General features: G+C 42.0%; 1 protein-coding gene across 1 annotated transcript in view; it reads left to right on the forward strand.

Annotated features, from left to right (window-relative positions):
* The window catches only part of COL4A4 (collagen type IV alpha 4 chain), a 75,065-nt gene that overhangs the window by 7,003 nt on the left and 54,415 nt on the right, over positions 1 to 13,647 (forward strand). The window contains exon 4 of the mRNA XM_075716141.1: positions 12,776 to 12,910. Within this exon, the coding sequence (XP_075572256.1) occupies positions 12,776 to 12,910 (135 nt within the window). The remainder of the gene's footprint in view (positions 1 to 12,775; positions 12,911 to 13,647) is intronic.

Consider the following 13,647-nt stretch of genomic DNA (forward strand, 5'->3'; position numbering starts at 1 on the left):
TTTTCTGAAACAGCTCTGAAATACATATGCACACTGATGGATAAAGTCTCTCCAATATAATAAGAATTTACATTTCATGCAATCATTTCTATTAATATGCAAGAAATAGAAGTACTTATCAGGCCCTACATGAAATATGGCTTAACTAAACACCAGATAAGATTGTTACAAATATTTTCTATAGTAATGTATGGCGATGAATTATTTGCTATAGGATTACTTAATCTTTTTTTCATCCTACAATCCTGTTGATTTCTCAACTTTGTTGTGTTCTGCCTTGACACTCTGGCACACTAACTTTGCTTTCCCAGCTTTTGCGGAGACTACCCATTACAAAATAAGAGATTTGTTTATCTAATTGTTAGCTTCCTAGAATGCAAAACATCTGCTTTATCTACTTTTCTGTCTGAATCCTGCTCCCAGGCTGGTTCATCAGACTTTTGCGTCTTCCTCAATCCTGTCTTTAAAGTGCCAGAAATAAATGATCATTCAAAGCCTCTGGCATCGTACAGTATGCAAGCCTAGAATTTTAGAAGTGTACAGTTTATTAAATAATCCTTCTCTGTAAAGAAGTTGAGATAAGGGCAACAGTATAAACTTGGGTGCCTACCACCGTATTTTTTCCTTTTTCACAGGCTAGCTGTCAAAATTAAGGATGAGCTGGCCTCCTCAGCAAACATTTCCTGAAAGCACAAAAAGATTCTAGAAAATTCATGTACTTGCTGGCAAAAGGCAGTGCAACAATAATCTCATCCAGACCACCTGGGAAGCCAACCTTATCGCAGCCCTCAAAGTTAACAAGTCTTTATTCAGCTCTGTTAAACCAACTGCAGTATCAGGGGCTTTTGCAGAGGCTGAATGAGAAAGGCAGCATCTGAGTGAGTTATATCAGTATATGTATTGAGTTACATTGATATCTGTAGACCAGTCCACCTATTTTTTTTTTATTATTTTTTTTAGTTTTTAATCACTTTTACCACAGAGAGTCAGATGTAAGGTATTCCCTCCATGATCTTCCATTGAACATGGTAATCTAAGACTTACGGGGAGCAAGGGCAAATTGTCTCATCACTGTACTGCTAAGGTATCATCTGCTAGAAATACACAAGGTCAGACCAACTATGAATTGATTAAAAATATTCTTCAAACTCTTCCAAGAACCGCAACCAAATCCTTCATTAAGCTAGCTCTGAGTCTTTGTTGTTGGCTGAATACTTCCAGACAGAGTTCCAGTTTCAATGTAAAGTTTCTGTTAACTTTCATCTACCCTAAAAAGTTATTTGTAATACACCTGGTGGAATGCATAGGAATTATTACCCGTAGGAAAGATGCTCATTGTATCATAACATAGACATTGTGCTAGATAGAATCATAGAATGCTTTGGGTTGGAAGGGACCTTTAGAGATCATCTAGCCCAGCCCCCCTGCAGTGAGCAGGGACAGCTTTAACCAGATCAGGTTGCTCAGAGCCCCGTCCAACCTGACCTGGAATGTTTCCAGGGATGGGGCCTCCACTACGTCTCTGGGCAACCCATTCCAGTGCTTCACCACCCTCATTGTAAAAAATGTATTCCTTATGTCTAGTCTAAATCTATTCTTCTTTAGTTTAAATCCATTACTTCTTGTCCTGTCACAACAGGCCTTGCTAAAAAGATTGTCCCCATCTTTCCTGTAGGCCCCCTTTAAGTACTGAAAGGCCGCAATAAGGTCTCCTCGCAGCCTTCTCTTCTCCAGGCTGAACAACCCCAACTCTCTCAGCCTGGCCTTGTAGGAGAGGTGCTTCAGCCCTTGGATCATTTTTGTTGCCCTCTTCTGGACCCGCTCCAGCAGGTCCATGTCCTTCTTGTGCTGAGGGCCCCAGAGCTGGACGCAGTGCTCCAGACGAGGTGTCACCAGAGCAGAGCAGAGGGGCAGAATCCCCTCCCTCGACCTGCTGGCCATGCTTCTTTTGATGCAGCCCAGGATACGGTTGGCTTTCTGGGCTGCAGGCGTGCATTGTTGGCTCATGTCCAGCTTTTCATCCACCACTACCCCCAAGTCCTTCTCCGCAGGGCTGCTCTCAATGCCTTCATCCCCCAGCCTGTATTGATAATCGGGGGTTTCCCCGTCCCAGGTGTCATAGGTCCAACTTACAAGTGATTGTTTAACATCTGAATAAGAACCTAAGCAGTTTGTTTTGCACATTGCTAATGGTCAGTTCCCTACATCCTTTTCCACACACTAATGAAAAGGAGATTTTTAGAGAAATCAGAATATCTATCTGCTGATAAAACGGCAGTTGTATAGTTTCAAAGCTAAGGTGTGCCCATCTGATGAGGGTTTCATTTTGTGAGCAGACTGCAAGGAAAATATTGTTGCTAGTTTCATTTGAGGTATTTTTGTTTACATATAAAATACTATGACAGGTTTTTGATGACATTTTTCTTTTTACAGATTTTAGAATGTTACCTTCATTTTTAGACTCTCAGTGGAAGCATTGCCCACTGGAAATTTAGCTTGTAAAGTGAACAAACAGGTTATTTCTGTGGTTGGAGCAGACTTATAGTCAATCCGTAACAAAGATTTCTACTAAAATTAAGGTCGAACAAAAGTCTTAGAGCTGATATAAATCAACTTTGCTTATTTGTAATTATTAGTGACAAGTGAAGTGTGTTCACATTTTGTAAAACTAAAAACATTGTAAGCTGCATATGACATAACTGTAGCCCTTATCCTTAAAGTCTCTCCACTAAAATAGTAAAAAACTAGGGTAATAAGATAATAGACACCTAAAATTAAACTCCTAAATATGTTTAGGTTTATGAGTTAAGTAGAATGGCTGTCAGGAGTGTAGTGTACTCTGAAGTTTCCACAGGAAAGTAGGACCTCAAATCTTGCTCTACTGTCTTTGGCATAATGACCTTTCTTTCTATCCATTTTTTTGAGTGTAGTTTAAGTATGATTAGTTAAAGCCGGGGTTACCAGGACAGTGTAAGAAAACTGTGCAGCTGACCATGAATACAGTGGGAATTAAGACTTTGCCTTCTAGTTGCCCATTTGAAAATCTTTTAAATGTCATGGAAAGCCTTCTTCATTGTAAGTGGACAAGATAATTGAGGTTTTAGCTAAAGAAAAGATGACCATGGGAGTAAGGAAAGGAAACTGCCATAGCCATACTTGAATGTATTGAAATTGGGCAAGTTGGAAGAAAAGTAGAAGCAAATAGCTGAGCTTCTATTAAATATTTATATGAAACAAGTATCCTTATGCATTGGTTGCTATATTGGGTTTTAGAAGAGCTTGTGTACCTGTCGTTTTTTATTTCTCTCAACCATAGATAACTCTGTATTATAAACAGATTTGCACTACTATTCATTAGCAAGAAGCCATTGTCTGAAAAACGTTCTAGTTGCTATTGCTAGTAGTATATCCCATTCTGATACCATTACAGTTGTGCACATCACAATGAAAGTTCGACTTCTGTTTAGTTGGGATTACAGCCTTGTTGGAATTAGTTTTACGTTATACTGTTTATCTCTTGACCTCATGTCACAACTCAAAAGGGCTCTTTCTTCCATAGAAACCATTAAAATGTGCTGTTAAATCTTTTTGAGCATACTGTGTGTTACTATACATACTCATTTCAGAACTATAGAACAGGTAATTGAGGGGAAAAAGTCATTAGTGAAAGTGTATGTGCCAGTAAGCATTCTACATGATCTTTAGTGCCAGCCTGGAACAACTGAGACTTTCTCCGGCCTCTCCTTTCCCAGTCAAGATGTATGGTCTTCCAGTAGGCAGTAGCAGTCAATATTTTTAATTAAAGGCAAATGACAACTTCATTGTTTTAGATTTTCTCCCCACCTCTTCCTCTTTGGCTTCCCATAAAGTCCATGATTTTAATTTTCTCCTGATACATCCAACAGACAGTGAAACCTTTCCTCCATTTCCTCCTCTTTCTCTAATTTGGGAAGCTGTTTCCTTGATAACTCCTGCAGTGTTGTATTGGAGGCCTCCAAAAATGCTGGCTGCTCTAACAGAATTTAGATAGTTAAAAAAATGTTTGCAGTTGGCACTGACCGATTGTAAACCTGTCCTGTGCTGACCCCAGAGTTTGGTCCCATTCAATTCCTTTGGCTTTGTTTATAGAGTTAAGTAGATTTAGCAAGCATCTATTCATGACCCAACCTGATCTAGCTTCTATGAGATCATGTGAAATGCCTGGAGCAAATGGAATAATAAATATAACTCAGCAAGACCAATGTTCATTCTTTTGCAGATGAAGCGAGTGGCCTGTTTTTATGCTAGTGTAGGAGAGAACCTAGCAAACAGAAATCTAAGAGGAAGGTCTCACATTTTCTGGCATATGAGGTGTAAGGGGTAAGCATTCACAAGAGCTGCTAAGGCAGTTGGTTGTCACAGGTAAGTTAGAAAGTCAGCTGATGTTTACTTCAGGGCAGTGAGGTAAGAATGGTGAAATTTAATTCTACAATAGGTCTGTCTTCTGGTATCACTTCTCGTGTAACATCTCCCTAATAGATCTTGTGGGTTGTCACATCTCCCTAGTAGATCATGTAGATTAACTGAGTCCGATTAACAGCACAGTGTAAACATGTTTAAGATTTACTAACTGGAAAACCGTGCAAATTCTGTTTTGGGGAGTAAGAGGCATTTATATCACATTTTTTTGCATGTCAGTATGCAATGGCAGTCTGTCATTCACTTGGAATATCCAGCACTTGTATTTGAATTTTCAAGCTGTGCTCTCAGGAAATGAACATGTAAAATCCATCTATTTGATCGCGAATACATGTGCATAGCTGAATCCACTATCAGAGACGTATGCACACTAGCATCTGAGGAAACCCAGATCTCTCCCACTATTTGCCTCATACTTGTCGATAATTTTTCCCAGTATATTAGCTATGATACAGGTTTAAAATACAAGATTCCTGAGACCAGTTATACATTTCTGTAGTATTTCTATTGCATTTCACTTCCATTCGCTGAGAACGACAGAAAAAGAGACCTAGAGAAATGAGACCCCTGAATCTATATCTGAAGCAGACCACACATTTTTTTATAACTGGGCAGAGCAGTAGGCAGTTCTCTGGCTCTAGAAGTTAGGATTTGAACTGGCAGTGAATGGAGCCTGCTTACCAGTATGTGGAATAGGAACAGGATCGCTACATTCTCCTCACTTTAAGGTCCCTTTGAGGGTATTCTTCATATAGTGTACAGCTACAGCATCTGTAAATTAGCATTTTTCATATTAGACGTGTTTCCAAATTTTTCAAAGGTTTTGGTCTTGTTAAATTATCCCTCCTTTTGTTCTTGAGCATCTTTCTTTCCTTAATATTTTTGGTTCCCCTGTCCCATCATACTAAAAATAGTGTTTTCCTCAGTTGCTGCAGATTGGCAAGGTTTTCCACATCAGGAAGACAAAACTATACGAAATCATTCTTTTTCATAGATGTGAATCAACCAAAACCTGCCAATCAGTGACTTGTTCCAATAAAATGAATCAGAGCAAAAGTTAATTTTATTTTATTAGCTAATCTGATGTTAATTATTTGTGGTCTAAAATGCGCTATTTGCAGCGCTCTGCTTTCAACGATTGACAGTGTTTCTTGGAGTTTCAGTGCCAAATTATCTCTTGTTCAGTGTTTGTTTAACACAATAGTGACACCCACTGGCTTATTGGATACTTTTTCTTTTCATGGTTCCACAGAGTTAAAACACAAAAAAAGTACACTGAGAAAAATGTTCTCAGCACCTCACTGTGATTTGGTGTGTTTCACTAAAGTATCACTGTGAATACTAAGCTGCATTTAAGTAACTGTTTAACCCGCAGTCACAGAAAAATTTGCTCTATTAAGGACAAGAGAGTGGATTTAATGACAAGTTGTGTGCTTTCTCAGATTTGTCTCATCTTGGTAAAGTTCATAGTTAGAAGGTTTATTTTGGAAAATGGTTTTGGTCCCAGTCCTACACAGCTACAGTGGAGGAGTGGAAACTTCCCAGAATGGACACCCCTACGAGCCCTGGAAGCTGTGGCTTTGCTGTGTAATAGACCTGCTCTTCCAAAAGGGGAAAGGACATGGGTGGAGCTTAGAGCAGCAGCAGATGCTCCCACCTCACTAAGCAAATTACAAAAGAAAACATCTGTCTGCAAATGCCTTTGTGTGCACTCCTCTCTTGCCCCCAAACTGCTCTACTTTTCTCCCTCTCTCTGTCCTGCTCCTGGTAAAATGAGAAAGACTGGTTACAAGCCAGAGCCTAGGGCAGAATGAAAAAGGGCACTAAATTATTTGCCTACAGTCTGATTCTGTGGAGTTGCTGGGCATTTTCATTTTTGTTTATGTGAACAGAAGGTAAATGCATTTCACAATACCACTGATACATCCACATAGCCTGTAACATAGCGTACTGTCCTAATTGAAGGCAATAAGTGGACTTCTTTTGACTTTATCGATAATGAGAAGCAAGACAGAATTCACTGTAATAGCATGAACCAGTTCTTTTGATTTCTGATTAAGACTCCTGTAAAACAGTGTGCCTTCAGACAATTAAGTGCTCGGGGCACTCTCAAAATCAGGTGCTTTTTGGTATTTCGGGCAACCAAAAGAAGTAATTCCAAATAACCTTAGCCATTACCTTTTCCAAACATTATTAAACGCTTTGCTTCATGAGTGAAGTATTTGCAGTCTTAGTCTTAAGAAGCATACTTAATTAAAAAAATACAGTCTTGTTTTGTCAAAAGTCATTTTCTTACTGCAGGTCAAGCCCAGGATATGCTAAAATAACAGACCGTAGTCTTGGCATGGGTAGTTCCTGACCTAGACAATTAACAAGGCATTGAAATCCTAAAGGAATTTATTGGCATCAGATGGCAGAGCAGGCATAATATTCTGTTCATTTTAACTGAGCTAATTTGTCATTTCCACATGAGTATGACTACCTTCATCCTCTTTATTTGTACAGCTGTCCTGAGACTGTAATGCTGTGGTAGTCACATTGGATGGGCACGAATAATAGATGTGATAATAGATGTTATGACATGGTATCAGTTTGGTCTTAACAAAGCTCCCAGTCATTATCAGTCTTTGAGCTGAAAGAAAGAGAGACAATCCACCAGCTTCACATGGCATGCTAAAGTTGTATCAGCTGTCAAACCTATTGTGAATTCTGGAGTCAGTGACTCTGTTTTATGACTTCACTACCTCCTGCTGAAGACATAAACCATGGAGTCAATTAAATTCACAGGGTAGCAACTAACAAAGACATTTTACCAGCCTAAAGGACTACATGTCCTGGAAGTGTTTATTGGTTAATTATGATGGATGATTACCATAGAATTCATACAGTGTCTCAGTTTTTTTCTGAGTACTATCAAAATCATGTTTCTTCAACTGTCCAAAGGATAAAACATGATTTGAATGAACCTTGAATGCAGATCATATGCACTATGAATTAAAAATATTAAAGTTGCTGCAGAAACTTGTTGTCAACAAAATACATTGTTAGGACAAAGGCATTAGAGCATTAGTGAGAAACATCTTGTGCGTCTTTTTTTCCTGCTGATGAATGTGGCATTTTGCATAGTAACAGCTAGTTCAGTGTACTAAAAAAAGGTACCGCTTCCAGTAGAGTGAATGGTTCAAACGACTGTACTTTACTATATTATTAGTCTCACTCATTTCAATTTTCTTATACTCAAAATTATGCTTTAATTGAAATGGTTGTCCTGTCTTCTTTTAATCAAGTATTTAAAGGATATAATAGCTGCTTTAAGAGTACTTCAATTAATAAATTCAGTTTTACAACAGAGGATGTGCAAGGCACTGCCAATAGACAGGCTGCAATTGTTCATGCAAGCACATAGTAAAATTAAACACCCAGAATCCTGACTGTCCATTCATTGTTAACTAGGATGCAAAATCGGCAGATTTTAATACTAGTAGCCCTTAATTTGCATAATATTTTACACTGCTCAAATTATGGTATCAAGAAAACTGTAACTGGTGTTTAAGACAACATGCTGATTCTTGGAATTTTTGCCAGTGACTTCACTGGAAACAGGATCAAGGTTTAAGTGAGAGGAGCCAGTAAAGACAAATGGAACGTGAGTTGTATGAGGATACTTTTTCAGGTAGTCCTTATTTGTAAGTGTAGAACTTCTTTTCCTAGCCTCTGGACTAAATTCCTGCTTATAGCTTCAGGGCCAGTGGTGATCCAGTCCTGCTTCCAGCATAAGCCTATAGTATGTTCCTGTTCCAAGCATGTAGAAAGTTACCTTCTCATTACTCTCTTTGCTGATTTGATTGGATGATGCATACCATACATTTCTTCACTTCATGTCCAACTGTCAAATCACACTGGTTTTATTTACATATTTTAAAAGACAAATAGAGAATAAATAAAAAGAGGTTTAGGTCCCTGCTAGCAATTCACAAGTTAAGAATTTGTTCAGACAGCTTCGGTCTGTTGAAATTTTTACACTGAGAAGCAAGCAACTTAGTTGTGTTGCTTCAACATAAGCTGACTCCTGAAGCTAACATATCTGCTTATAATCACCTTTGATTTCTGTCATTTTGTTTTCCTTCAATCCATTCACAGAAATAAACGTATGGTGCATCATTTCTGTGAATGGAAGTTGTACTGAAATATCCTTTACTGCCCTCAAGTGGTCTTAGAGCCATGTGCTTTTCTTGGGAATGCATGGGGCTCCATTTTGCTGTCTTTTATTAATAATGTAGTGTAATTGATTGATGAATTCTGAAAAGAAAACAAAACACTCCAGTTGGGAAACAAAACAAGTTATAGCTAAACAAAGATAATGATGCAGAATGAAAAAGATGAGTAAGAGAAATAAAGAGATATAAATGTAAATAAGTAGATTTTGTATGGTGAAAGTGTAGACAGCTCACATGTGAAGTCTGATTAGAAAGCTTGCTTTATTCAGCACTTTGAATCTACAATTTAATAGTTGCTTAGCAGCACAGAACAAAAACTGCAACAAGTCCAAAACAACTCCACACCAGTGCTATAGACTGAAAAATCCAGTTGGCATGGGAAGTATTTTTACTTCAGGAGAATATGTATTACCTTGGAAAAGTTAGTAGAAATCCGTGGAGATGGTTTATACAGTACCGTAGGTACAGATACTCATTTTAGAGCTATTTATAGATAAATGGCATTCTCTAGCCTCCCAAACCATTTTAACACAAATCTACTAAAATTGGTACTTTCTGTAAATATGTTGGCTAGCAACTATAGCAGGAAACTTCACAACTTTTAAATAAGGCATTGAGATCTGAGAGTGATGAAGGAAGATATGTGAGCTACCAAACCTTAAGATAATTAGCATATAGTGTGACTTAAAAGAAGGAGGGAACTCTCTTGGTTTGTTCTAATTGTGTACGAAGTCCCTTGGTCTAAAATGAGCCATCACTTCTCTGGTGGCAAAAATATGATGCTCAGTGGAGTCTTACGCTTGCGGAAGGTGATACTTCCATTGGTAGAGCCAGGAAGACTTGCAATTTATCCCAGGCATCTCAGAGGGGTGGTGCTGGAGACCTGATGAAGGTGAAAAGAAACTATCACCTGGAGCAAGTTGTTAAATTTGAAGGTTGTGTTCCTATAGCATCGAATGCGTGGAACAGATCTGCAGGCTGTACAGCAAGCTGTTTTGAATCATGAGTATGTATACATTGTAAGCCTTGTTTTATCCATACAGTCATCATTTAAACTAGGTTTGAAGGGGGAAGGGGATATAAACAGGCCCGCTAGTAAGGAGCCCAGGGGCGGCATGGCAACATTGGGGGCAAAATCGACAGCCCAGCTTAAGTGCATGTACAGCAATGCACGTAGCATGGGCAACAAACAGGAGGAGCTGGAGGCCCTTGTGCAGCAGGATGGCTATGACATAGTCGCCATCACGGAAACGTGGTGGGACGACTCTCATGACTGGAGTGCTGCACTGGAGGGCTATAAGCTCTTCAGAAGGGATAGGCAGGGTAGGAGAGGCGGTGGGGTGGCTCTGTATGTTAGGGAGTGTTTCGACTGCATAGAGCTTGACAGTGGTGATGACAAGGTGGAATGCTTATGGGTAAGGATGAGGGGGAAGGCTGGAAAGGCGGATGTCCTGTTGGGAGTCTGCTATAGACCACCCAACCAGGAGGTAGAGGTAGATGAGGCATTCTATAAGCGGCTGGCAGAAGTGTCGCAATCGCTAGCCCTTGTTCTCATGGGGGACTTCAACTTGCCAGACATCTGCTGGAAATACCACACAGCAGAGAGGCAGCAGTCTTGGAAGTTCCTAGAGCATGTGGGGGATAACTTTCTAATGCAGCTGGTAAGCGAGCCTACCAGGGGAGGTGCCCCGCTTGACCTGCTGTTTACCAACAGAGAAGGGCTTGTGGGAAATGTCGAGGTCGGAGGCCGTCTCGGGCTTAGCGACCACGACATGATAAAGTTCTCAATTTTGGGTGATGCTAAGCGGAGGGGCACCAAAACTATTACCATGGACTTCCGGAGGGCAGACTTTGCCCTCTTCAGGACCCTGGTTGGGAAAGTCCCTTGGGAGGCGGTCCTGAAGGGCAAAGGGGTCCAGGAAGGCTGGGCCCTCTTCAAGAAGGAAGTCTTAAGGGCGCAGGAGCGGGCTGTCCCCGTGTGTCGTAAGACCAACCGGAGGGGAAATCGACCGGCCTGGCTGAATAGGGAGCTTTTGCGGGGACTCAGGGAAAAAAGGAGAGTCTACCGCCTTTGGCAGAAGGGGCGGGCAGCTCAGGAGGAGTACAGGGATCTTGTTAGGTCCTGCAGGGAGGAAATTAGAAAGGCAAAAGCCCAGCTAGAACTCAATCTGGCCAGTGCTGTAAAAGACAATAAAAAATGCTTTTATAAGTACATCAGCAATAAAAGGAGAGCCAAGGAGGATCTCCATTCTTTGCTGGATGTGGGGGGGAACATTGTCACCGAGGACAAGGAAAAGGCTGAAGTACTTAACGCCTTCTTTGCCTCTGTGTTCAACAGCCAGACCGGTCATCCCCAGGGTACTCAGGCCCTTGAGCAAGAGGATAGGGATAGGGACCAGAATGGAGCCCTCATAGTCCAGGAGGAAGCAGTTAATGACCTGCTATGCCACCTGGACGCTCACAAGTCTATGGGGCCGGATGGGATCCACCCAAGAGTACTGAGGGAGCTGGCAGAGGAGCTTGCCAAGCCACTTTCCATCATCTATCAACAGTCCTGGTTAACAGGGGCGGTCCCTGATGACTGGAGGCTTGCCAATGTGACGCCCATCTACAAGAAGGGCCGGAAGGAGGACCCGGGGAACTACAGGCCTGTCAGCCTGACCTCGGTGCCGGGGAAGATTATGGAGAGGTTCATCTTGAGCGAACTCCACAGGCAAGTACAGGTCAACCAGGGGATCAGGCCCAGCCAGCATGGGTTCACAAAAGGCAGGTCCTGCTTGACCAACCTGATCTCCTTCTATGACCTGGTGACCCGCCTGGTAGATGATGGAAAGGCTGTGGATGTCATCTACCTCGACTTTAGCAAAGCTTTTGACACCGTCTCGCATAATATCCTCCTCGGGAAGCTGGCAGCTCACGGCTTAGACAGGCATACTCTTCGCTGGGTAAAGAACTGGTTGGGTGGCCGAGCCCAGAGAGTAGTGATAAATGGTGTTAAGTCCAGTTGGCGGCCGGTCACGAGCGGTGTTCCCCAGGGCTCTGTTTTAGGGCCAGTCTTGTTCAATATCTTTATCAATGATCTGGATGAGGGGATCGAGTGCACCCTCAGTAAGTTTGCAGACGACACCAAATTGGGTGGGAGTGTCGATCTGCTCGAGGGTAGGATGGCCCTGCAGAGGGACCTGGACAGACTGGATCGATGGGCCGTGGCCAACTGTATGAGGTTCAACAAGGCCAAGTGCCGGGTCCTGCACTTCGGTCACAACAACCCCATGCAACGCTACAGGCTTGGGGAGGAGTGGCTGGAAAGCTGCCTGGCCGAAAAGGACCTGGGGGTGTTAGTAGATAGCCGGCTGAACATGAGCCAGCAGTGTGCCTGGGTGGCCAAGAAGGCCAACAGCATCCTGGCTTGTATCAGGAATGCTGTGGCCAGCAGGAGCAGGGAGGTGATTGTCCCCCTGTACTCGGCGCTGGTGAGGCCGCACCTGGAATACTGTGTCCAGTTTTGGGCCCCTCACTACAAGAAAGACATTGAGGTGCTGGAGCGTGTTCAGAGGCGGGCAACGAAGCTGGTGAAGGGTCTGGAGAACAAGTCTTATGAGGAGCGGCTGAGGGAACTGGGGTTGTTTAGCCTGGAGAAGAGGAGGCTGAGGGGAGACCTTATCGCTCTCTACAACTACCTGAAAGGAGGTTGTAGGGAGGTGGGTGTTGGTCTCTTCTCCCAAGTAGCTAGCGATAGGACAAGAGGAAATGGGCTTAAGCTGCGCCAGGGGAGGTTTAGACTGGAAATTAGGAAAAATTTCTTTACGGAAAGGGTGGTCAAGCATTGGAACAGGCTGCCCAGAGAGGTGGTGGAGTCACCATCCCTGGAGGCGTTTAAAAAACGGGTAGATGTGGCACTTCGGGATATGGTTTAGTCTGGTCTACCCTTGATTAGTCTAGAGTGGGCTTGGTAGTGTAGGTTAATGGTTGGACTGGATGATCTTAAAGGTCTTTTCCAACCTAGATGATTCTATGATTCTATGATTCTATGATCTCCGAAATGCTGCCTGCTGCAAGGTTTACAGCAGTAGTCATTCACTTCTTTGGACTCTTTTCAGGGTCAGCCTGGTGAGCTGGGAGCTCAAGGTCCGATTGGGTCCTTGGGATCTACAGGACCACCTGGTCTGCCAGGGGAAAAAGGACAGAGAGGTGAGAATGGGCACCCTGGGCCAGCTGGAGAAAAAGGTGATAAGGTATGAAACACCATAGACAGCTCTTTTAGGTGTATACAGTATGTAATGTTAAGTGTTGGCAAGTGAAATGGAACCTGAATGATAAAAAAGCATTCACCAAACTATACTCTTGCTCACACAGAATTCTCACTGAAATTAATTACAGCTTTCTTGAAAAAAATGCTTCAGGGGATTTTGCTGTGGATTGCAAAATTAGAGTTGTCAGACGACATAAAATAAAATGAAACAGACCTGGTCTCTGATTGTTATATACTATGTCATCCTCCTTAACCTCAAAGAGGCCTGTGGGAAGAATGTGGAGCTGGAGAGGAGTATGGTGCTTTTAAATGTGCTGTACACTAAATAGAATTTTATTACCACTTATTGAATATCTATTGCAGTTCATGGCCATATCGTTCATAGCTGTACAATCCCTGTGCTTGGATCTTGGTACTTAATATTAGTTTTAATTGTCTAATTCCACTGATCTCCGTGGATGACTGAAATCACTAATGTCAGTATCTAGCACACCTGAAATATAAGCGCTGTAAATAGAAATTGTGCTGCTGGTACTATCAAAACAGGAGCAGGGTTGTGATATTACGTACATAATTACTTTATAAGTTGTAGGCAACTTCCCTTTCTCTGTCATTTTATAATCTTTGGAGAATGAATGAGTATGAGAGTTAGACATTTGTCCTGTACTGTACCATCTGTTACATGGGTGGCTATTGGCACTAGTCTCCTGCTAAGCCCAT

The sequence above is a fragment of the Pelecanus crispus genome, chromosome 9 (genome assembly GCF_030463565.1).
Source record: "Pelecanus crispus isolate bPelCri1 chromosome 9, bPelCri1.pri, whole genome shotgun sequence".
Taxonomy (NCBI): domain Eukaryota; kingdom Metazoa; phylum Chordata; class Aves; order Pelecaniformes; family Pelecanidae; genus Pelecanus; species Pelecanus crispus.